We start from the raw sequence: 23,602 nt of genomic DNA, 5'->3' as shown, positions 1-23,602 counted from the left end.
TTCTTATTAATGCAAATTGCTATTTCAAAATAAAAATAAAAATAAAAGACTTAATCCACACTGCACGTTCTGCATCATTTGGGAACTAATGTTCCTAATCTAAAAATTCCTCTTTCAAGTCATTCATCCAGACATGTTGCAAAACAACAACTTGAAAATGCTGCAAGAGCTACCCACTTGTTTGTTCATCACTTCATCGTCATCAGTGCTTGCTTCAATTCACTGCTTGATTGCTTCAATGAGATGTAGGCTATGTTGTTCTTTTTCATTGTTAGATTCTAGTTAACAAAAATCAAGAAGTATAAAACACACTGTCCTTCCTTTTGAAGCTTGAACACTTCAGTTGATGCAACCAAGGATTGAATCCTTTTAGATGCAAGCGGAGGACCATTTTAGATATGTTCGAAACTTCATTTTTGGACGAATGCCGAAAATGCTGTAGCGCTGAAACTTCAGTGGAAATAATATGTCAAAACATAAAGTTTGGACTTTTTTAAGGCTCTGTTCACTTGTTTTCCCAGGAAAGGAAAAGAAAATGTTTCCCGGGAATCTGTCGTGACATTAGGAAAAGAAATCCAAGGAATCTGTGCAGGAAAAGGTTTCCCTGGACTGTTTCTGGACTGTTCACTTGCGCAGGAAAAGGTTTCCAGGGAAACTGCTTGCCCTTCTTTTTGCACTAGTTTTCCCGGGAAACGAAATCCGAGTGTTTTTGGTCGGAAATGAGATCCTAAGGCTCTGTTCACTTGCGTTCCCGGGAAAGCAAATCCCTGGAAAACAGCCTCTTTGACAAGACAGAATTCTGGTGTTCACTTGCTTTCCCGGGAAAATAGAATTACACATGTGGAATTTCTACAATAAGTCAAAAAATGACATGGAAAAGCCCATTTCCCCCTCCCCCCCTTTAGGCTCTATTCACTTGTTTTCCTAGGAAAGGAAAATAAAATATTTCCCAGGAATCTGACGTGGCATTAGGAAAAGAAATTTAGGGAATCTGTGCAGGAAAAGGTTTCCCTGGACTGTTTCTGGACTGTTCACTTGTGCAGGAAAAGGTTTCCAGGGAAACTGCTTGCCTTCCTTTTGCACTAGTTTCCCAGGGAAACGAAATCCGTGTGTTTTTTGTCGGAAATGAAATCCCTAAAAGGGGGGAAAATGGGCTTTTCCATGTCATTTTTTGACTTATTGCAGAAATTCCACATGTGTAATTCTATTTTCACTGGAAAAGCAAGTGAACACCAGAATTCTGTCTTGTCAAGGAAAAAAGAGGTTATTTTTCAGGGATTTGATTTCCAGGGAACGCAAGTGAACAGAGCCTTAGGGATTTCATTTCCGACCAAAAACACTTCGATTTCGTTTCCTGGGAAAACTAGTGCAAAAAGAAGGGCAAGCAGTTTCCCTGGAAACCTTTTCCTGCTCAAGTGAATAGTCCAGAAACAGTCCAGGGAGACCTTTTCCTGCACAGATTCATTGGATTTCTTTTCCTAATGTCACGTCAGATTCCCGGGAAACATTTTATTTTCCTTCCCCGGGGAAAACAAGTGAACAGAGCCTAGCGCGGCGGGGGGGGGGGGGGGGGAGGGAAGGGGAATGGGCTTTTCCATGTCATCTTTTGACTTATTGTAGAAATTCCACATGTGTAATTCTATTTTCCCTGGAAAGCAAGTGAACACCAGAATTCTATCTTGTCAAGGTCTTGTCAAGGAAAAAGAGGCTGTTTTCTAGGGATTTGCTTTCCCGGGAACGCAAGTGAACAGAGAAAGCAAAATTGATATAGCTATTGCTGCACTAGCAAGTGGCAACTAGAAAACTTCAAACCAGAAATCTACAACTCTTTCAGGAGCGATATTTTATATTTACATCTTAAAAACATCTGCAGAAGAACTAGTACATAGTCCATCCATGTTTTTTTTAGCCGGAATTAAAAAGCTCTGGGCAAGCCCGAAAATATATTTTAAGTAGGGAGAAACAGATGGGGATAGGGGTGCAGCTCGGGTCGGGTTCAAATTCAACCCGAAAAAAAGACGGGTCAGTCGGGTTGAGTTCGGGTCGGGGTCGGATTGAAGGTTTGGACAACCCAACCTGATTGAAACCCGACGTTTTTTTATGAAAATTTTCTTTTATAAGCTTAAAAACTCAGGTCGGATCGGGTTGGAAAAATGGGTTCCTCAAATCGGGTCGGGTTGGCCTCAACCGGAACGAGTTGCACCCCTAGATGGGGACAAACCGCCTAGTCTCACCTAAAATGGAGGGAACAACCCCATGACAGACAGAAAACAGCAGGCATGTGAGACCTGTTAACAACAATAGAAAAACAACCTTTACAAATAAATCTAAATGAATAGGAAACAATTCAGAACCCTCCAATGACCCCACACAAGTAGAACCGCTACTGTCACAGCAAGAGATTGGGCAAACAAACTAATCTGTAGCACTAAATATATATAATATATGATGATCGCTTGACTGAATGGTGAGACCACAAAGTATATATAGTGCCGTTGATGTAATGGACTCTAGTTTCTTGCCTTTGCACACTTGAAAACAGGAGGACACCGGCATAGCGCCGCAACAAAAATTGCAAAGATTGGGGAACCCCTGACCATCACATCTGCCAGAAGTCCCCCTCATAGCCGTGGGCATCCCTCTCAAGAGTGGAACACCCAGTTCTCCTTAGCGTTGCATGTGATGGAAATGTAAGCTTGACCACTTGATCACCTATTTACTTGGCTCTTGGATTTTCTATTTTGGAAGCTTGTAGGTAGCAACTTTAACTTGACTTGACCACATTGGAAATCTCCTTTGTGAGAGTTAATGGCCTAGGGACTTAGTTTCTTTGTTTTGGAATTATGTAATATATTTACTTTTCCTGTGTTAGTGTGTTAGTTGTACATACGGAAGCTAAGATTAGTTAAGTCTTGTTAATCTCGCATTTGGAATGTATGATATATTTTGGGTCATGTATCTTCATCATATGTAAGTCATTTTAGTGAAATTCAAATGGTCTTGAGTAGTATAACAACTTGGGCTACTTTCTTTGTGTTTGGCATATCAAGAGAAACAATCTTCTTCTCTTGAAACTCATCTTCTCCCTCCAACTTAGTTGGTTTCATTCAAACAACATGCTTAATTGGCTAAACCATCTGCCACTTTTTTTTTGTTGTTGGAAAATTAACATTTATTAACATGAAAAAGATACATCCATTGGGACAAGTGCCCCCCCCCCCCCCCCCCCCCCCCCGCCCAACAATAGAAACAGGATCAGAACATGTTATATATTTTGATATACATTGGTTCTAAAGCATCTGCCATTGAATTTCCTTCTTTGTATTCGTGTTGAAACACCGGAGATAGGATTTCCATGAGAGGATTTATGGACAACAACAGTATTAGAGAATGAAATCAAATCAAGATCAAATATTGTGATATTAGAAGATTTGATTTGATTGGGCTATATTGGTTGGTTGGGTTAGATTAGGCAAGTGAATTAGATTAGGATAGTGTCTTTCCATAATTATCTTATTCTCTTGCTATATTTATCATTTGAGTGTTCTATAAAAACACTTCTTGTGCTTAATGTAAATCATCCAAGATTAATATAATTGTCTATTATTTTACATGGTATCAGAGCATAACGATCCTCTGCCCTGAGCACAATAGAGAGTATTGTCTTCCTCCGGCGGATGGCCGATGTAGCCGTCCGTCCGACCCAAATCTCTTCGCTTTCTTCCGCTCTCTCTTAATAGCTCCACTTTATCAAACCATAAGTCTAGCCTCTGTCCCTTCTTTTATAATTCCTAGTTGAATTTATACCCATGTTTTCTTAGATCTAGCCCCACCCTCTTTTTAATGCCCTGTACAATTTTTTTTGGCCGATATTTGCTTCATCGTTTTTGCCGCTAATTGATGCCCATCTCTTCATTTTTTTCCTCATCTTTGTGGCCCATTCCGGCATTGGTCCATCGTGACCTATTTCTTGTCCGGCATTGGTCCATCGTGACATATTTCTTGTCCGGCATTGGTCCATAGGGACCCATTTCTTGCCCATTCCGGCATTGGTCCATAAGGACCCAATTCTTGCCCATTCCGGCATTAGTCCATAAGGACCCAATTCTTGCCCATTCCGGCATCGGTCCACAGTGACCCATTTCCAGAAGGTTCGGTATTCAAAATCGGCCTAAATATGACTCGCTCATTCAAGCTTGAGTCAAATCATGTTCATTGAAGCTCTTCGCTGCTCATCTTTCATGCGGCACATTTTTCAACAACATGCGACAATCATCTTTGGCAATATCGGCAACATACATCGAACGGACATCAATTGTGGCAGTGTGCATCAAATTTACAAATTTTTCTATTTCTTTTTGGGGATATCTATTGTAATCAAACGTATATCGATTTTCAATCCATACGTTTGAGGGGGCATATTAGAGAATGAAAACAAATGAAGATCAAATATTGTGATATTAGAAGATTTGATTTGATTGGACTATATTGGTTGGTTGAGTTAGATTAGGCAAGTGAATTAGATTAGGATAGTGTCTTTCCATAATTATCTTATTCTCTTGCTATATTTATCATTTGAGTGTTCTATAAAAACACTCATTGTGCTTAATGTAAATCATCCAAGATTAATATAATTTTCTATTATTTTACAAACAGAAGATGGACCATGGGTGGCTACCATTCTAGAAGGGAGATCCATGAGAACATTACTGCCCGACTCGATATCCTTGTATTGAAAATATTTAGAGCTTTGCAGAGGCGCATGCCATCCAACATCGCCCTCGTTTTTGTCGCCACATTGGTGGTTTTCCCATAAAAATAATAGAATGCCAAGACCATTGTTCCGTTCGAATCTCGAATTATTCCTCCACCTCTTGCATCTCCTGGGTTGCCCCAATATGCCCCATCAATGTTCAATCTGAAAAACCCCTTCTCCGACCTTTGCCACCAAATCCACACACCACGCTTCACCCTCGACCTGTGGGCATCAACTTGTTAACATCCAGAGAGATCCTATCCTCCAAGATAAGTTCAAGTACATACAGAATAAGCTAGATTGATATCATGTATATCATTCAATACCACCAACCAACTCGATCATCCTTGAAACCATCAAAGCTCTAGACAATTGGTCTTGTTTGAAAGGGAAGTTGAGAACCTCACTACACAACATTCACACCTAAAAAAGCCTTTATCAACACGAAGACGTGAAACCACTGCATGGTAACTCATATTAGTTAACATCACGACAAAGCAATGCATGCAAACCTGTCCAAGAGAGCTGCCACACGCCCACCAAACCCACCCTCCTCAAACTATAAAGGGACACTCCAAACCTACCATCTCCTCATCCTTCTCTCTGGTTTCAATAACAAAAGCTTAGCTTATTGAGATCCCTTACTTCATTTTTCTACATGGCTAGTAATAACAGGCCTTCTTTTATACTACTCACCATCTTTCTCGTCTCTCTTCTGGTCCTTACTGCCGAGGCCCAGCAACAGATTGAGACCCGCCTGAGAGATGCCCGTCAGTGCCGTCTTGAGCGTCTTTCTGCAAGCCGCCCATCACGAAGAATCGAGTCGGAGGGTGGTGTGACCGAGCTTTGGAATGAGAATGAGGATCAGTTCCAGTGTGCCGGAGTTGCGATTATGAGAAACATCATTCAGCCCAGTTGCCTTTCCTTACCCAATTTCGCTCCCTCTCCACGCCTAGTCTACATTCAAAAGGGTATGTGTCACTGTGTTGTGAAACAACCATTTGCTCCAAAAGCATAAGCAGTTAGAGTTGGTGTTATTTAATCATTTATACTTCAATGCTACCCCATCACGTGTGGCCCCTCTTTTGGATTGGTCGTACACTTGATTTTTTAATATCAAGGACTTATTGGGTTTTGAACACAGGACTAGGTGGGGGCAATAACTCTTACAACATGTGAAACAACCAATTACTCCAAAAGCTTAAGTTGTTGAGTTGATTTTATTTAATCATTTATACTTCAACAGTCCTCACGTGTCGCCCCTCTTATGGGTTGGCCGCACATGTGGTTTTTTAATATCAAGGAGTTGGTGGGGCAATAACTCTTATAGCATGTGAAATAACCAATTACTCCAAGCTGTTAGACTTGGCATTATTTAATCATTTATACTTCAACATGCTTGAAGTGTTTCTTGTTGGTCTAGTATAAAAACTTGAAAACTCGAGTCAACTCAAGAGCGAGTCGAATCAACCCGAACGAGTAGACTCAACGAGTTTTACTATTATTTTTACTAGAAATTGAACATATCTTTAAAAATGTACAGGGCGAGGGGTGCTTGGATTTTCCGCGCCCGGGTGCGCAGAGACATACCAGTCTAGTGGCCAATACAGGGGCAGCAGAGGTGGGCAGCAACAAGCCGGAGAGAGTGACCGTGACCAACACCAGAAAATACATAGGCTCCGACAGGGAGACATAGTCGCCCTCCCCACCGGCGTTTCTCATTGGTGCTACAACGACGGCAATGAAGAGCTCATCGCCCTTTCTGTTACCGACTTCAACAGTGAATCCAACCAGCTCGCACCCACACTTAAGGTATATATGTTGGATAATTTGAAAATATTTTTTTAAATAGAACAATGAGTTTTTTCAAGAAATGGTATGTCTACTCAAAAGCCATTTGTGCTGTGAAAAGATGTTATTTTAAAATGAAAGCGTACTTTGCCTTCTTATCTTTTTATCTTCTATAAAAAGAAGGCTAAAGGTCTCATTTTAAAGAACACCTTTTCATCTTTTACTCTTCTTGTTTTCTCTAAAAGGGCATACTGGTGGTCTTAAACTTGGGTTGCAGCACTTGTTCTCGGCGAAGGCATTGTATCCTCGGGACTTATTCCCATGTAGCCACCTGCATAAGTGGGGAAATTAAAGTATATAAGAGAAAGCTTCAGCTTGCCTTGCTACGTCTCTTTCTCTCATATTCTCTTTCTTAGTTCCAAACATTTTGTTCATCCACTATACCAATTGTTCCAACAATACGTGCACATAAATATAGCTACAATCCTGTATCTTTTTTCTTTTTTTTTTTTGAAAATTGACTTTTATTGATACCGGAAAGATTACAAATGAAGGGACGAGGCACATAAATTTCTCATGCACTACACCAATTGTTCCAACAATATGTGCACATAAATATAGTTACAATCCTGTATCTTCTCACCAACCTCTTGAATGGTGCTGAATTTGCAGTCGTTCTATCTTGCTGGTGGGCAAGCCAGAGGATCACAATCCCAGAAGCAGCAGCAGCAACGTGAGCAGGAACGTGATGAATATGCAGTGAACATAATCCGAGAATTTGACTCAAGAATTATGGCAGAGGCCTTTGATGTTTCTGAGGATGTCATGAGGAAGATGCAGAGAGCGGATGACAGAGGGTTCATCGTTAAAGTCGAGCAAGGATCAATGAGAATGATAAAGCCCGATGAAGAGGAAGAATACGACGAGAAGTCCCGACGAGGAAGAGGAAATGGGTTAGAAGAGGCATTCTGCAATATGAGAATGAATACACAGCTAGATAATCGCAGAGAAGCCGACGTCTACTCAAGGCAGGCCGGCAGACTCAACTCTGTCAACATGCACAAGCTTCCTATCCTCCAGTATCTTGACATGAGTGCAGAGAAAGGCAACCTCTACCCTGTAATATTCTATTCTTTTACTATTATTTAACAATACCAGTAATCTACGTCACAAATATCACCGAAATTTTAAACTATAGCGATTTATAGTAACATTATGATAGAATGGTAAAATCCCGAAATAATCCTGAGAATTTTAAAAATATAGCTAGTAATTGGTAGCTGCATCTTTTTCTTCCATGAATCTTCCTCCAATACTTGTTTGAAAAAAATGTAATTTCTTGCAGAATGCCATCCTTGCTCCTCACTGGTCCATGAATGCTCACAAGGTGGTCTATGTGACAAGAGGCGAAGGCCAAGTGCAAGTGGTGGGTCACAACGGGCGAACATTGTTCAATGAACGAGTAAAGGAAGGTGATCTCTTCGTGGTCCCTCAGTTTTACGTGGCCACGAAAAAGGCAGGGGACAACGGCTTCGAATGGGTGGAGTTCCAAACCTCAGCATCTCCCATGAAGAGCCCTCTGGTTGGCTCTCGCTCTGTCCTCAGAGGAATGCCCCTTGATATTCTCACCAACTCCTACAGGATCTCCAACAAGGAAGCCCAAGATATCAAATACAACAGGGAACAGCAACACATCCTTTTCCCTCCTAGCGGCCGTTCTTCCTCTTAAAATGAAAGTTTTGTTATTGAAACACCCTTTACTCAAAACTCTACTAAGTATTAGAGGGTGTACTTATGGAGATAGATGAAGGTTTTCTTTTCCTTCTCTATGAATAAAGATGCTTATAAAGCATTAAGGGGTGAGTGTTGTCTTTGTTAGGCTCTAGTAATAAAGATATGGCTTTCTTCTCCGATTGTTAATCAGAGTTATCTTTGGAGCTTTTATGAATGTCGGAATTGGGCTGCTTTCATTGACCAAATGCTCGTAAGTGGCTGCATAAATAAACCAAAAATAAGCAGTAAAAATTATTTACTTAATCTAACAAAACTTTTAAGTGCCATTAGCAGAGCAGAATCGAAAAAAAATGCTTGTTAACGGCGTCACCTACAACAAGTTTTAAGTTGATAAAAAAAAAATACTATACAGAAGGCCCTAGAAACCTTCTACGAAAGGCCTTACATGTCTTAGTCCTACTTTGGGAACCAGTGCTCCTAACCTAAAATTTTTCTCTTTTCAAGTTATTCATCCAAACAGGTTGCAAAATAACTCCTTAAAAATGCTTCTAGAGCTACTGTTCATCGTCCTCACTGGTTGCTCCAATGAGATGTAGGCCATGTGGTTTCTGCTGTATCATATGCTCCCTTCTCATTTTTAGATTATGTTTGACAAAAATCAAGAAAGACATCACACGCTGCCCTTCCCTTTGAAGTTTGAAGTAACACCTACCAACACTACTGTAATAAAAATGCCACCAAGGGCTAAGACCTTTTAGATGCAAGTCCAGAACCCTTTAGATATGTCTTGCCTGAAATTTCATTTATAAATACATGCCTTGAATGATGTAGTGCTGAAACTTGGGTGGAAAGAAGCATGTAAAAATATAAATTTTGGAGTCCTTTAAAAGCAGATTTGACATTAGCCATTGCTGGCCTAACAAGTGGCAACTAGAAAACTTCAAACCAGAAATCCTACAACTCTTTCAGGAGCAATATTCACATCTTAAAAACATCTGCAGAAGAACTAGTACATAGTCCATCCATGATTTTTTTTAACCCCGAATTGATAGGCCCCAGGGCAGACCGAAAATATATTGAAGTCGGGAGAAACAGTGGGGGACAAACCACCTGTGGACCCCAATCCCGAGGACGGCTGGGCGAGGGACACGAGGTCCCCCGTCGGTCCTCTAAGATCTCCACAATGTGTAGGAGAGCTCTACCAAGGAACTCTCGAAATGGTGCCACTCACAGCATGGGTGGCGATATGAATGAGATACCTCTCGATTCAAGGACCAGCCCGGAACCAAGATGTACCTATAACAAAGAAGAGTCGCCATCCAAGGAAGTAGGCCCTGGATCCCATGAAATACTCTGTTGCAACGGATAACCAGAGATACAAGAGTTCGTGCCTGATGACGAATGGGGAAGGTGTTAAGCGCCCCCAATTCGCCCAAGTGCAAGCACCTGGTCTCTTATGCCATTTTTAATTAATTTTGAAGAATTTTGGGCTAAAATCATGTGAAATGGGAACAAGTATCCCCGAAGAAACGTCTATCTAAGCATACATAACCCGGGGATGGGCAAAAGAAAATAAACATCCAAATCCTAACTCACTACATCTACTCCTAACCCATCACATCTAGGAAAGCAATAACATTCGCATGCACAGCTACAGCTAAGCAAGTAATGGCAGATATCATAAGCAGAAAAGCAGTAAATATCTACGGCTAAGCATGTGAAACTAAACGCACAAGGAATAAGCAAGCTGAAAATAAATACACAAGGAACCAAATACAAACACACGATAAACTAAAAGATGCAAGGAAAGAAAGGGATCAGAAAATAGGCGGTGTGCGCAAACCCAAAATGCCAGGGAAAATAAAATGGGACATACGATAGACTCAGGGAGCGATTCTAAAGGAATCGAGCTCAATGATCCTGATCCGCTAAAGATCGGACAAGTCTCGCGATCGTCATAGCCTATCGTTGGGCTCAGCGAGGACAATCCCTGTAAAAGGGTCACGCTACGTCGTCGCCCATCCCAAAACCTGATAAAACGTCGGAAAACCGATAAAACCGGAAAACCACGATCGAAATCAGAAATGAAATGAAATGAAGGCTCTGAGTGACCTGGCAATCACCATCCTTGCCCATTTTGGTTTTTTGTATTTTTGAGAAAAGCTTGAAAGATATTTTCAGATGCTGAAATGATTTTTTGAAGGGTTTAAAGGATTTTATTGAAAAGTTTGACTTAACTTGGGATGACAATCCCAAGCTGCCTACGAACCCTGTAGAAAGGGATCAAGCCAACGTAGTTCGAAACAGTTTTTCGAAAAACGCTTTGAGTGTTTTTTGATGTTTTTGTTATTTGATTTTTATGAGTTTTTATCCCTTTTGATTGAAAGGGGGTTTTGGCTCAAGAGGTTGCCGTCCGTCATCGCCTAAACCCGACCAATGTTCCCAAAATCGATGGGGATCCCGAAATGCAAAGAGAATCCCAAGGAACGTGTGAAACGATGAACACGAAGAAGGAAATAAATGAATCCCTAATCCTGTAGAAAACGATCATCTCGGAGAGGAAAGAACCTTTAAATCCTGCAATAAAGGGTGGCCTCCAAGAAGAGAAAATCCCTAAGCCCATGAGAAATGAAGAGATAAGCAAAGAGACAAGAAGGGTGAAGGGGTGGCTCAAGAAAAATTCCGTCATTGCCTTAACTCGAGGAAACATTCCCAAAATCGGTGGAATCCCGAAACTCATAGGGATCCCGAGGAACACGAAAAGACTAAACGCTAAGAACTAAGGTAGATCTCGAATGATACAGATGATCCTAAAAATCCTAAGGAACTTCGTGTAGGTGATGGTCACACAAACCCTACAAACTAAGGGAGAATTGAATTCGGAAGTCATGACACTCCCTGTATTTAGTAGAGGCTTGATGGGGACATTTTAAGAATGAAAATTGTATTCATCAGCAATCATTTCATTAAGAATATCCAAGGGGCAAGAAGAAAAGGCAAGTCAGATCCGGAACAAGTGATCATAAACCTGAAGCGCTAATATGGAAGGGGACCGAAGATGGACAGACCACGCTAAAGAAAATGGCCATGTCTTAAGTACTTGGACAAAAGGATGTCAATAATATGGAAATTTGATCTCGGAATTGCACACACCATCAAGAAAAATCTCTAGATTATATGTCTTATGCGCATCGTGAAGGAAATTTCAATTGCTTTTGGTATCCAAAACAACCTGAACACGCACATGTAAGAAGAAAAACTTCACCAGACCATATGCCCAAGTGTATAAAATAAGAAATCTTGGTTAGTTTGCAAATACTCCAAATTCCATAAAAGACACTCACCCAAGCATCCAGTTGATCATACCATATTTATCTTGCCTTTCACAAAAAGAAAAACATTCAACCAAGTACTTCAAGAGATTATTATCATTCCAAGGGAACTCTGATGATTCAATCAACATGAAGAAGACTAGCCAACCTCATACAATTATAGAGGCATGGCTGGGTCAATGTCATTTCCCACGAAACAATTGATGCAAGTGAAACAAAAACTGTGTATAGTATACAGAAAATGAATCTATGCTTATATAATTACCATAACATGTTTGACCAACATCGTTTCCACTAACAACAAAGGATGAAAATGCTTTAGGCAAGAGCATTGGCGCTACCATGCTTCGACAAGCACACTAATCCACTTCATCTTTTCCTTTTGAATAGGTTGTTCACAACCTTTATTCCTCTGTTCTGTTTTTGAAAACTGTAATAACTTTTGAAAGAAAGAGAAACAAAGCAAGATTGGGTGAATTCATGTGATTGACGAGAGGTGATAGTACCAATATCACTAGCTTTCAGCTGCCCATTAACAGAAATTTTTATTTTTAGAATCTAAATGATATCCAGATGCCAACATCAAGACAAGACACATAAAATTGGAATCACAAATCGAACTCGGACCGCAAGGAATTAAGCAATCTAATAAAAAGAAGAAGAATAATGACAATTAGTACCTTCTTTGGGCAATTTCGTCTCTCCCCAGATTGACCTTTGTCCCAAGGGTGATGGAGCGGCCAGCAGCTTTTGACAGTGGTGATTGAGGCAATTTGATGGTGGTGATTGAGGCAGTTTGATGGAAAATAGTAATGGGATGAGATCTGTTGGGAAATTATGGGATGTAATGATGGAAATTGGAAATAGGAAGTGGGGGTCAATTGTTAAATGGAAAATGGAGGATCAGATAGGCTTTGGGGTATGTCAATGGCCTTCTTTTTTTTGACATGGATAGTGGCATGAGAGGAATTGGCTTGAGCATGTGAGTGTGTGTAATGAAACTTGAAAAATGGAAATGGGTCTGCAAGTGAGATAAGAAATGGGTGTATTGAAGATTGGAAATGGGTTTTGAAAATGGCCAAGGAACGTGGAGATGGCTTGAAGTAGGAGGTGGCAAACGAAAGAGGCCGGAATCAATGGCCGGAGATGAGGTCAAGTCAAAGCAAAAGGGGTTTTAGGGAAGAGATGAGGTGGGTTTGGTGGTGATTTACAGAGGAGATAGGGTTTCAATGGCTGCAAATGGGGGAAATCCAAGTGGGTTTGATAGAAATTAGGGATTCCAATAATGGCTGAGACAAGAAGTGAGATGGGTCTAATAAAGATGGTGGTGGAAACAGCTGTTAATGGTGGCTGAGAAATGAAGGTGACGGTGGAGAACAATGGTTGGATTCGGATGGGGTTGGGTATGGTCGGTTAGGGGATTAGGTTTAGGAGATGGGTTGGGGTAGTAAAGGAGAAGGTGGTGGGGATGATGGTGGAGATGGGTGGTGAAATGGGTTTGTAAAAAAAATCTGAAATGGGAGAGGTTAAACTGAAATGGGTTTGGGTATAAAATGGAATGGGGTTAGAGGTGGTGAAGACGATGGAAAAGGGGTTAGAGAAGAGAAGATGGGGATGGTGTGAGAGGGTAGCTAGGGCCGGATTCTTGCCCGATTCCGGCTTGGATGGCCGGAGAAGATAATGGCGGTTGGGTCGGGGGCCGGAGCTCCGGCGATGGAAAGTTGCAGAGACGGTGGCTTGGATTCCGGTGGGGTTTGTCGATGGTGGTTTGGGAAGAGGATTTGTAGAAGTGGGGTTTTTGTATTAGATGGAAATGGGTTTTTAGTAGGTGTTCGAAAGGGGTTTTGGGTTGGAGGTGAAGATGGATGATGATAAGAGGTTAGGGAAGAAGAAGATGGCCGGTGGGTGGGTGGAGGTGGCACAACCGGAGCAAACGGCCGGAGATGGTGAAGATGGAGGTGGCGGCTGAAATTACAGAGGTGAGGGTTGCGGTTTCAATGGAGGTTTGGGTGGTCGGATTCCGGCAAGCTTGCCGGAATCAATGGAGATGTTGGCGGTGGGGGGAAATGAGGGTGGTGGAGTTGGGTTGGTGGTCGGCCGGAGCTCGATCGAGGTGTTGGTCGGTCCTCCTCCTCCTCCTTCCTCTCTCTCTCTGCACTCTTTTTTTTTTCTTCAGAAAAATGGGGCTCCTCCTTTTTTCTTTTTTTTTTTCCACAAGATTCTTTGGGTTATATAAATAGGGTTGAAACCCTCATCTAATCTTAGCCATTCATTTCATTCCCTTCTTGATCCTATGGCCCTTGATTCTTTATCCTTCTTGCCCTAATTCTATCCTAGAAACCCTAAAACCTAGAGTGCCTAGTTGATCCAAGCCCTACACCTCATCTCTTTAATCTAATGGCCTATGCTTGTGGCTTGTAGAGAAAGAAATGCAAGCTTCCAAAAATGCCCTCCTTAGAGGAGGATTTTACACTTTTATCAACATCCCCATTACCCCCTTTTTTATTTGCTTTAATGGGCACCCATGCTCGGCTATCCCACCCCTTTTTTATAAAGAGAAACATATATTTGCCCTCTCTTTCTTCCATGGACAACCCTTCTTAGTACACTTATTACCAATCCTTACGCACAACAGGGTGGTCCCTGGTGAAAACGAAGGGCAAATAGAGGAGGCCTTGGTGGTTACCCAACTGGTACAGGCACATCTCTTCAGGAATTTCGGGATTCGGTTCGGGACCTCGACTCAACTTTGGGATTGGGATTTTATTTGATTTCGAGAATTTATTCGATTTTGGGGAAAATGGTCCGGTCAAAATGGGGTGTCTACACCACCTAACCTCGGCCAAAACAGGGTAAACAAACCCATGACAGAACAGAAAAGAGCAGGCAAGTGAGACCTGTAAACAACAATAGAAAAACAACCCTTCACATTGCTGAAACGAAATTACAAGGCGTGGATGCACCCTGAAACATCACCTGCTGCACCTGAACATCAGCCAATGCGAAACACCAGCAGATCTCATTTTCAAATACTCTGACTTTTGAAACTGAACTCAACCTTGCCACTATTTGATGATTATTGATACCAATAACTACAAATAATCCCAAGGAAAATAACAGAACCTCCCAAGGATTGACGGGAGATTAGGCAACCAGACCAATCTGTATCACTAAATATATATACAACATACGAGGATCTCTTGACCGAATTGTGAGACTACAGAGTAGAGTGCCTTTTGATGTAGTGAAGGACTCTTAGTTCCTTTCCTTTGCACGCTTGGATACTGGAGGACAGCGGCAATGTGCCACCACAAAAAAGTGCGAAGATTGGGGAACCCCTGAGCAACGCATCTGTCCACCCCCCTCACTGCCCTGGGGATCTCATGCAAGAGTGGAACACCCGGTTCTCCTTAGTGTTGCACGCTTAATGGGCTAAAGCATCTGCCACTGAATTTCCTTCTTTCTATTGGTGCTGGCACACTGAAGATAGGATTTCCATGAGAGATGATTTCTGGACAACAATAGAATATGGACGACGGGTGGCTACCATTTTAGAAGTGAGATCCATGAGAACCTTAATGCCCAACTCAATCCTTAGATTAAAAATATTTAGAGCTTTACAGAGGTGCATGCCATGCAACATCCCCCTCGTTTCTGACACCACGTTGGTGGTTTTCCCATAAAAATAAGAGAATGATGAGACCACTATCCTGTTCGAAGAGAACTTGAGAGGAAGATGACTATTAGGGACGTTTTCAGAAGTCGGAGGAATATCCCTCAGAGAGTTTCGGGGTTTCAGAAACCTTCGGGCTTCTTATGTGAATGCGGAATCAACCTTGAGCGAATTACGGAGCCTTATTTGTCTTGCCTAGATGGAGGCTACTCTGTTATGGAAGTTTTTGAATCACTTGGGATATTTAATCCTTGTTGCAGAAGATTTCTATTTTCATTTGGGCAAGAGACCAATTTGGAGAGGCCTCATTGGTCCCAATGGCATCCTCCGAGATCACACGCGGGTTCTTTGGGAGGCATGAAGGACTGGGATACTAGGGGGAGGAGGTTGGACTTTGGCGATAGGGAGGTTCCTGGTCGGCGAGCTGTTGAATCATCTCGTAGGCCTTTCTTGAATGGGAGCGACTGGTTATGCTCAAAATGTAATTACAGAAACTTTGGTACACGCACCTTATGCAGAAAATGCTTACAACCTCGTAACAGAGAAAGCCCAAACTTAGTGTGGAGACCCAAACAGGCCCAAGTTGCCTCCTGTGAAAAGGATCGAAGCCTAGATGTTCTGGTGTCGGTAGTGGAAGAAAGAACAAGACATCTTAAGAGTTGTCTTATTGGAAGTTTGAAATCTGGTTCTTAGCTTTTAGAGGATATTTGGGCTTGGGCCAAAAAATTCTGGGGCCTCCCAGATCTGGAAAAACCCTTTGCTATTAGCACAGTGGAGATCCTTTTCCGTTTTGGTTTGGAGGCCCAAGCTACGACTATTCTCCGGTGAGGAGGGAAGGCTTTCGCGGGATTCCTCTCCTCCCTGCAGCCATGGTTCCCGACGTATAATACAGGAGCTAGAACTGTTCGCATACGGTTTTATAATATTCCACTTCACGCTTGGTCTTCTGCCACGGTGGAGATTCTTGGCTCGCATCTGGGTCACGTCCTAGAGACCCAGCTTTTTGGTAATCACTCCCACTGTTTAACTTTTGCCTCTGCCCTGGTTATATCCCCTCTTGGGAAATCCATCCCTCATTTAATTAATTTAAGGGTAGATTCCACCATTTACTCGGTGGGAATTAAGGTTGTGTCTGAAGATAGTATAAGTTCTTTGGCTTTGTCGGTAGTGGGAGAGTCCAGCAGTAAAGACAATTTTTTCCTTTTTGGGAATTCTGATGAGTCTCCCACTGATAAAGATTCACCGGCGGTGGTCTGTCCACCAGAAATGGTGGCAGAGGCCATTGGGCGTGAATCGGAGCCGGTGGCCCCCCTTTCAAATTTTGAATTACTCACCTACCCTCATGTCCCCCAGAGCTTTTCACTGTCTCGTCAGGGAGTAGGAAGGCTAAGCTGAGGGGACCCGTGACTCTGCCAATTGCTACCAACTCAGATAGGGTTGTGTCACATGGCACAAAAGGAAAGGCGGGTATAAAGGATATTTGGATTTTTTTAGCTTAAAATCGACCGAGGAGCGGAAGGCCCTAAAATTAAAAAATAGGTTTTTTAGAGCAGGTTCGAGCCCATATGTGAAGAGTTCACGTGCGCGAAAATGCAATCTCAGAAGAGGCTCTGGACTGAATGCTCGCCTCTTGGCTACACGTGGCGGCCTTTCAGCTTTGGGCAGGAAAATTAAATGCGCGCATCGTAAAAAGGAAGTTAGGAAGAAAAAACCTCATTCGGAAAGTCTCCACAAACTGAGAATCTTGCAAACCTCGCCTGGTTCGAGTATGATTGGAAAAGCATGTTTTGAAGACACTAGAAGGGTAAGGAAGGGAGAAACTTCCATGGTGGATGAAGACTAGGATCTCCTAAAAACTCTTAAATATAATGAAAAATTGGTGAGGAAGGAATCTCCTACTCCTAGTGAGGTGTTAATTTCTCCTCTTAAGAAATAATGGCCGAAAGAGTGGGCAGCAATTCATCAAAGCGTGGGTGTGTCCCCTTCCCAGGTCACCCTGAATAGTGAGGAGGACCTTCATACGCGCCTCCGTAACTTGCCCATCTTTAGCAAGATCCTAGAAATGGAAAGGCGAACGAGAAGGCATTTTTGGGAAGAGGAAAAACATCTGGCGATTGCAAATTTGGAATCTAAGCGTGCAACTCTGAATGAAGATGCGCAGGGATTAGGGCCAGGTAGCCCTAAGGTGGAACATGGTCAGTTAGGGCAATCTAGTGAATCAGGTAGACGAGATAAAGGAAAGGGAGTTGTGGTACTGAATGCTAAGGAAGAACCTGGGTACCCCGAATTGGAAGGCTTTAATGATTTTCTAGCAATGGGCGATGTATTTGGGATCTCCTATCAGGAGAATCTAGGGAAGACAAGAGAAATGTTCCAGGTAATGCAAGCAAGAGCTGCAGATGATACAATAGAAAGAGTTAAAGAGGCTGAAGCAAAAGTTGGATTACAGGAGTAGAGGTCACATTTTGAGAGGTGAAGAGATGTATGTTTTAGGGAGTAAGGGTTGTCTTCCAAAGATTTGAGTTAAGGAGAAATTACAAGTTGTGGGGTAGTACATAGGGCTTCTGATTTCAATCTATTTAGACATAATGCTTCAGAGTTTTTTAATTATACAGAGACAGGTAGGGAAAAAATGATTGTAGGAAACTCGGAAGTCGGTACCAAGACTGTGGAAATTGGGATGATGGTTTTCGTCCCATAGGTCAGAGGTATGACAATTATTAGGAAGAATTCTTGAATGGGTTGGTAATTCAAGATCCTAGTGGCGCGAAAAGAAAGTTGTAGTCCCATGATAGCTTAAGAGATTATGGTCTGTTTAGATTGAAGACTGTTTTATCCACTGTTACACAGATTCTTCTAAATAGGTGAAGACCCATCGGACACGTCTCGGATTCCAATACTTCAAGATTCTCTGAGACACTTCTAGATCTCTTTTATCTGTTGTTTCTGAATTCTACTACCACAACTTTACAATTACCATATGTTTTGAGTTTTACCCATCCTAATATTAAGTTTCTTACATGGAAATAAAATATTATATCTACTTAACCTATTAAAATATGGAAGATGATTTGTTCACCCCCTGCACGATAATGTGCCCTCCTTTTAAGGTGAATTGTGGGCAGACTTTAACGCTTTTTGACGTCAAATCACGTTAAAGGGGGGCGCATCTCCCTAAAATATTCAACATATTACCTGTAATAGCCATATTATTGTGTAAAAAAATAAAATTTGAGAATTGATTAAAATATTTTGGCGAATCCACGAATCGTTCTTTTTGAGGTTTGTGGAATCCGACACTCGATACCAGTGTAGGATTCCAACACTCGTGTTTCACGGTGCAACATAAGTTTTATCTAAAAGTAAATCACGCTCACTTTTGAGGCAGTCAATGGGGGAAGGGCAGCCCATTAAAATTTTAGCCTTACCTAGCTTTGATTGTGATGAGGCTCTGGGCTTGGATGGGTGTAGATGAAGGCATGACATTATTTCATTGTATGTTCATTATCATTTTCATTTTCTTTGGCTTGAGTTTTCATATTAACGCCTCTACCCGCCTTAATTTCTAATCTATTGTTCTCGTGCATTATTGAAAACACTTACATGATTAGTTAAAGTAATCAAGAATGCTGCACTGGGGATGAGGAACACATGCAAAAGAAGAGAATATAGACATGGCTTTCGGTTCAATGGATGTTTTATCTGTGTAGCCATGTTTGTCTTTTGGCAGTCTCCTAGTTTTACTTGAGCATATGACAATAGATCTTTGGTTTTCAGTCGAGATGGAGTCTCTTTGTTTTTGACTTATTGAAGCCCAGATAGGCCGTTTCAAGAATCTCTACAGATTCACATACTCATATCATTTACTTTTGATTATTTTATTTAAACCAAGGTCTTTTCCCACCATGTAAAACCATTTCAGCAGGGGTTTGGGATATAATGTTTGTCATTCATGAAATTTACCCACGTTTATTGAGTATTGTATTAGCCAAAAAGGATGACCTAATAATTAGTGACTGTTTATCAAATGGCTCACTGTTATTACTTGAATCCTTGTTAATTTGCAATAACCGACACCATGAATCTGAGTGTAACTTCCTGTATTGCTCTTCTTATTGTGATTCAGGAGCTAAGAAGGCATTCTGAGCTGTGAACACTATTTATTAGATAAGCATCAATTACCCATTGGCATCAAAACTCAGAAAATAGAGCACTGCCATTTCTGGACAGGCTAATTTTGCTTTGTAACGCATGAAATGTCATTCAACACCACCAACTAACGTGATCATCCTTGAAACCATCAAAGCTCTAGACAACTGGTCTTGTTTGAAAGGGAAGTTGGGAACCACATTACACAACATCAACACCTAAAAAACCCTTTATCAACACGAAGATGCTAAACCACAGCATATGGTAACTCATACTAGTTACCATCACGACAAAGCCATGCATGCAAACCTGTCCAAGAGAGCTGCCACACGCCCACCAAACCCACCCTCCTCAATCTATAAAAGGTCACTCTGAACCTACCATCTCCTCATCTTCTCTCTGGTTTCAATAGCAAAAACTTAGATTATTGAGATTCCTTACTTTCTTTTTCTCCATGGCTAGTAATGACAGGCCTTCTTTGATACTACTCACCATCTTTCTAGTCTCTCTGCTGGGCCTTTCTGCCGAGGCCCAGCAACAGTCTGAGACTCGCCTGAGAGATGCTCGTCAGTGCCGTCTTGAGCGTCTATCAGCGAGCCGTCCATCTCGAAGAATCGAGTCGGAGGGCGGAGTAACAGAGCTTTGGAATGAGAATGAGGATCAGTTCCAGTGTGCCGGAGTTGCGGTTACGAGAAACATCATTCAGCCCAGTTGCCTTTCCTTGCCCAACTTCGCCCCCTCTCCGCGCCTAGTCTACATTCAACAAGGTATGTGTATCTGTGTAACCTTTTTTGTGTGGGTCTAGCTCTAAAACTTGAAAACTTGACTCGACTCAAGAATGGCTCGAATTGACTCGCAACGGGATTGACTTCGAACCGGTGCCTGGTGACTGTAAAAATTCGAGCACATTTTCCTAATAAAAAATGTATATTCCAACAATATTTACCATATTCTACATAAAAATGCCATTCTTTTTATACCCGGGATTTATCTAGGAACCCGGGGCGGCACCTTAAGTTTTATTAATAAGAAAAAATAGTTACAAGATGAGGACATAGAACTTCCCTCTAACCCAACAAGGTATGTAAAAACTGTTGTCCATAGTGGTTTGGGTCAAAATTAACAACTAGTGCGGACACTTTTGCTTAAATTCTTGGTGGGATCTTTCACTTTTTCAACCCTTGAAGAGTAGTGGACAAGTAAACTCATTTTACTAGGATCAATTCAACTCGGACCAGTTCCGAGTTGAGTCAATTGAGTTTTAGTATCATTTTTAATAGAAATTGAATGTATCTTTAAAAATATACAGGACGAGGGGTGCTTGGATTTTCCGCACCCGGGTGCCCAGAGACATACCAGTCTAGTGGCCAATTCAGGGGCAGCAGAGGTGGGCAGCACCAAGCCGGAGAGAGTGATCGTGACCAACACCAGAAAATACATAGGCTCAGAAAGGGAGACATAGTCGCCCTCCCCGCCGGCGTTTCTCATTGGTGCTACAACGACGGCAACGAAGAGCTCATCGCCCTTTCCGTCACCGACTTCAACAGCGAATCCAACCAGCTTGCACCCACACTAAAGGTATATATGTTGGATACTTTCAAAATATTTTATTTTTTAAAATAGAAAAAATGAGTTTTTTCAAGAAATGATATTTCTACTCAAAAGCCACTTGTGCTGTGAAAAGATGTTATCGTAAAATGAAAGGTACGTTGCCTTCGTATCTTTTTATCTTCTATAAAAAGAAGGCTTGAGGTCTCATTTTAAACAGTACTTTCTCCTCTTTTACTCTTCTCATTTTCTTGAAGTAAGGGCATACTGGTGGTCTTGATATCGGGGTGGCTACATTCCCTGTGTAGCCGCCTTAATAAGTAGGGAGAGTAAAGTCTATTAGAGAAAGCTTCAGCTTGCCTTGCCTACCTCTCTTTCTCTCATATTCTCTTTCTTTGTTCCAACCATTTTGTTCATCCACCATACCAATTGTCGCAACAATATGTGCACCAGAAATATTGCTACAATCTTGTATCTTCTCACCAACCTCTTTTTGGGTCGTAATTTTGCAGTCGTTCTATCTTGCTGGTGGGCAAGCCAGAGGATCACAATCCCAGCAGCAGCAGCAGCAACGAGAGCAGGAACGTGATGACTATGCAGTGAACATAATCCGAGAATTCGACTCAAGAATTATGGCAGAGGCCTTCGATGTTTCTGAAGATGTGATGAGGAAGATGCAGAGAGCGGATGACAGAGGGTTCATCGTTAGAGTGGAGCAAGGATCGATGAGAATGATAAAGCCCGATGAAGAGGAAGAATACGAAGAGAGGACCCGACGAGGAAGAGGAAATGGATTAGAAGAGGCATTCTGCAACATGAGAATGAACACACAGCTAGATAATCGCAGAGAAGCCGACGTCTACTCAAGGCAGGCCGGCAGACTCAACTCTGTCAACATGCATAAGCTTCCTATCCTCCAATATCTTGACATGAGTGCAGAGAAAGGCAACCTCTACCCTGTAATATTCTGTTCTTCTACTGTTACTTAACAATACCAGTAATCTATGTCACAAATATCTCCGATATTTTCAAAATATAGTGATTTTATCGTAACATTTTGATAAAATAGCATAATCCCGAAATAATCCTGAGAATTTAAAAATTATAGCTAGTAATTGGTAGCTGCATCTTTCTCTTCCATGAATCTTGCTCTAATACTTGTTTGAAAAAAATGTAATTTGTTGCAGAATGCCATCCTTGCTCCTCACTGGTCCATGAATGCTCACAAGGTGGTCTATGTGACAAGAGGCGAGGGCCAAGTGCAAGTAGTGGGTCACAACGGGCGAGCATTGTTCAATGAACGAGTAAAGGAAGGTGATCTCTTCGTGGTCCCTCAGTTTTATGCGGCCACAAAAAAGGCAGGGGACAACGGCTTCGAATGGGTGGAGTTCCAAACCTCAGCATCTCCCATGAAGAGCCCTCTGGTTGGGTCTCGCTCTGCCCTCAGAGGAATGCCCCTTGATGTCCTCACCAACTCCTACAGGATCTCCAACAAGGAAGCCCAAGATATCAAATACAACAGGGAACAGCAACACATCCTTTTCCCTCCTAGCGGCCGCTCTTCATCTTAAAATGAAAGTTATGCTTATAAACACCCTCTACTTGAGTTAGAGGTGTACTTATGGAGATAGATGAAGGTTTTGTTTTCCTTCTCTATGAATAAAGATGCTTATAAAGCATGCACGGGTGAGTGATGTATTTTGTTGGACTCTAGTTATAAAGATATGGCTTTCTTCTCTGTTTGTTAATCTGAGTAGTCTTTGGAGCTTTCATGAATGTTGGAATTAGGTTGTTTTCATTGATCAAATGCTCGCAAGTGACAGCATAAATAGACCAGAAATGAACTGTATAACTTCAACAAGTTTTAAGATCTGAAAAATACTATACAGCAGGCCCTAGGAACCTTCTACCAAAGGCCTTACCTGTCTTAATCCTACTTTGGGAACCAGTGCTCCTAACCGAAAATTTTTCTCTTTCAAGTTATTCATCCAAACGGGTTGCAAAATAACTCCTTGAAAATCCTTCTAGAGCTACCCACCTGGATGTTCATCGTCCTCACTGCTTGCTTCAATGAGATGTAGGCCATGTGGTTCATGATGTATCATATGCTCCTTTTTCATTCTTAGATTATGTTTCACAGAAATCAAGAAAGGCATCACACACTTCCCTTCCCTTTGATGTTTGAAGTAACACCTCAGTTGAGCCTATTGGGTTTGCGACCAAGGACTAAAACCTTTTAGATGCAAGTCCAGGATCCTTTAGATATGTCTTGCCTGAAATTTCATATATGGAGACATGCCAAAAATGCTGTCGTGTTGAAACTTGGGTGGAAATAAGCCTGTCAAAACCTAAATTTTGGACACCTTTAAAAGCAGAATTGACATAGCTATTGCTGGCCTAGCAAGTGGCAACTAGAAAACTTCAAACCAGAAATCCTACAACTCTTTTAGGAGCAATATTTGCAACTTAAAAGCATCTGCAGAAGAACTAGTACATAGTCCATCCATGTTTTTTTTAATCCGGAATTAAAAATCCCCAGGGCAGACTGAAAATGTATTGAAGTAGGGAGAAAATGACAGGGCAAACCACCTAACCAAAGCCAAAACATGGGAAACAACC

At 41.7% G+C, this 23,602-nt stretch overlaps 2 protein-coding genes across 2 annotated transcripts; both read left to right on the top strand.

Annotated features, from left to right (window-relative positions):
• The first annotated feature begins 5,345 nt into the window (after nucleotides 1-5,345).
• LOC143890072 (11S globulin seed storage protein 2-like) lies at nucleotides 5,346-8,457 on the top strand. Its single transcript, XM_077394614.1, has 4 exons — nucleotides 5,346-5,727; nucleotides 6,300-6,568; nucleotides 7,220-7,666; nucleotides 7,893-8,457. The coding sequence occupies exons 1-4, from the start codon at nucleotides 5,415-5,417 to the stop codon at nucleotides 8,274-8,276; spliced, it is 1,413 nt and encodes a 470-aa protein (XP_077250729.1). The 5' UTR covers nucleotides 5,346-5,414; the 3' UTR covers nucleotides 8,277-8,457.
• An 11,366-nt stretch (nucleotides 8,458-19,823) lies between these two features.
• On the top strand, nucleotides 19,824-22,731 carry LOC143890070 (11S globulin seed storage protein 2-like). Its single transcript, XM_077394613.1, has 4 exons — nucleotides 19,824-20,202; nucleotides 20,745-21,013; nucleotides 21,496-21,942; nucleotides 22,171-22,731. The coding sequence occupies exons 1-4, from the start codon at nucleotides 19,890-19,892 to the stop codon at nucleotides 22,552-22,554; spliced, it is 1,413 nt and encodes a 470-aa protein (XP_077250728.1). The 5' UTR covers nucleotides 19,824-19,889; the 3' UTR covers nucleotides 22,555-22,731.
• The last annotated feature ends 871 nt before the right edge of the window (nucleotides 22,732-23,602 follow it).

The sequence above is a fragment of the Tasmannia lanceolata genome, unplaced genomic scaffold (assembly GCF_043159265.1).
Source record: "Tasmannia lanceolata isolate RefF3 unplaced genomic scaffold, GAP_Taslan_0.1 ptg000013l, whole genome shotgun sequence".
Classification (NCBI taxonomy): Eukaryota; Viridiplantae; Streptophyta; class Magnoliopsida; order Canellales; family Winteraceae; genus Tasmannia; species Tasmannia lanceolata.
The sequence above is the reverse complement of the archived record's forward strand: the minus strand, read 5'-3'. Positions and strand labels throughout refer to the sequence as shown.

What these genes read in the sequence shown, in the direction of transcription:
- LOC143890072 (XM_077394614.1), top strand. Translation starts at nt 5,415, where the DNA reads ATGGCTAGTAATAACAGGCCTTCTTTTATACTACTCACCATCTTTCTC. An exon ending in CCTAGTCTACATTCAAAAGG is followed by an intron (nt 5,728 to 6,299) that starts GTATGTGTCACT and finishes AAAAATGTACAG; the next exon opens with GGCGAGGGGTGCTTGGATTT. An exon ending in AGCTCGCACCCACACTTAAG is followed by an intron (nt 6,569 to 7,219) that starts GTATATATGTTG and finishes CTGAATTTGCAG; the next exon opens with TCGTTCTATCTTGCTGGTGG.
- LOC143890070 (XM_077394613.1), top strand. Translation starts at nt 19,890, where the DNA reads ATGGCTAGTAATGACAGGCCTTCTTTGATACTACTCACCATCTTTCTA. An exon ending in CCTAGTCTACATTCAACAAG is followed by an intron (nt 20,203 to 20,744) that starts GTATGTGTATCT and finishes AAAAATATACAG; the next exon opens with GACGAGGGGTGCTTGGATTT. An exon ending in AGAAAGGCAACCTCTACCCT is followed by an intron (nt 21,943 to 22,170) that starts GTAATATTCTGT and finishes AATTTGTTGCAG; the next exon opens with AATGCCATCCTTGCTCCTCA.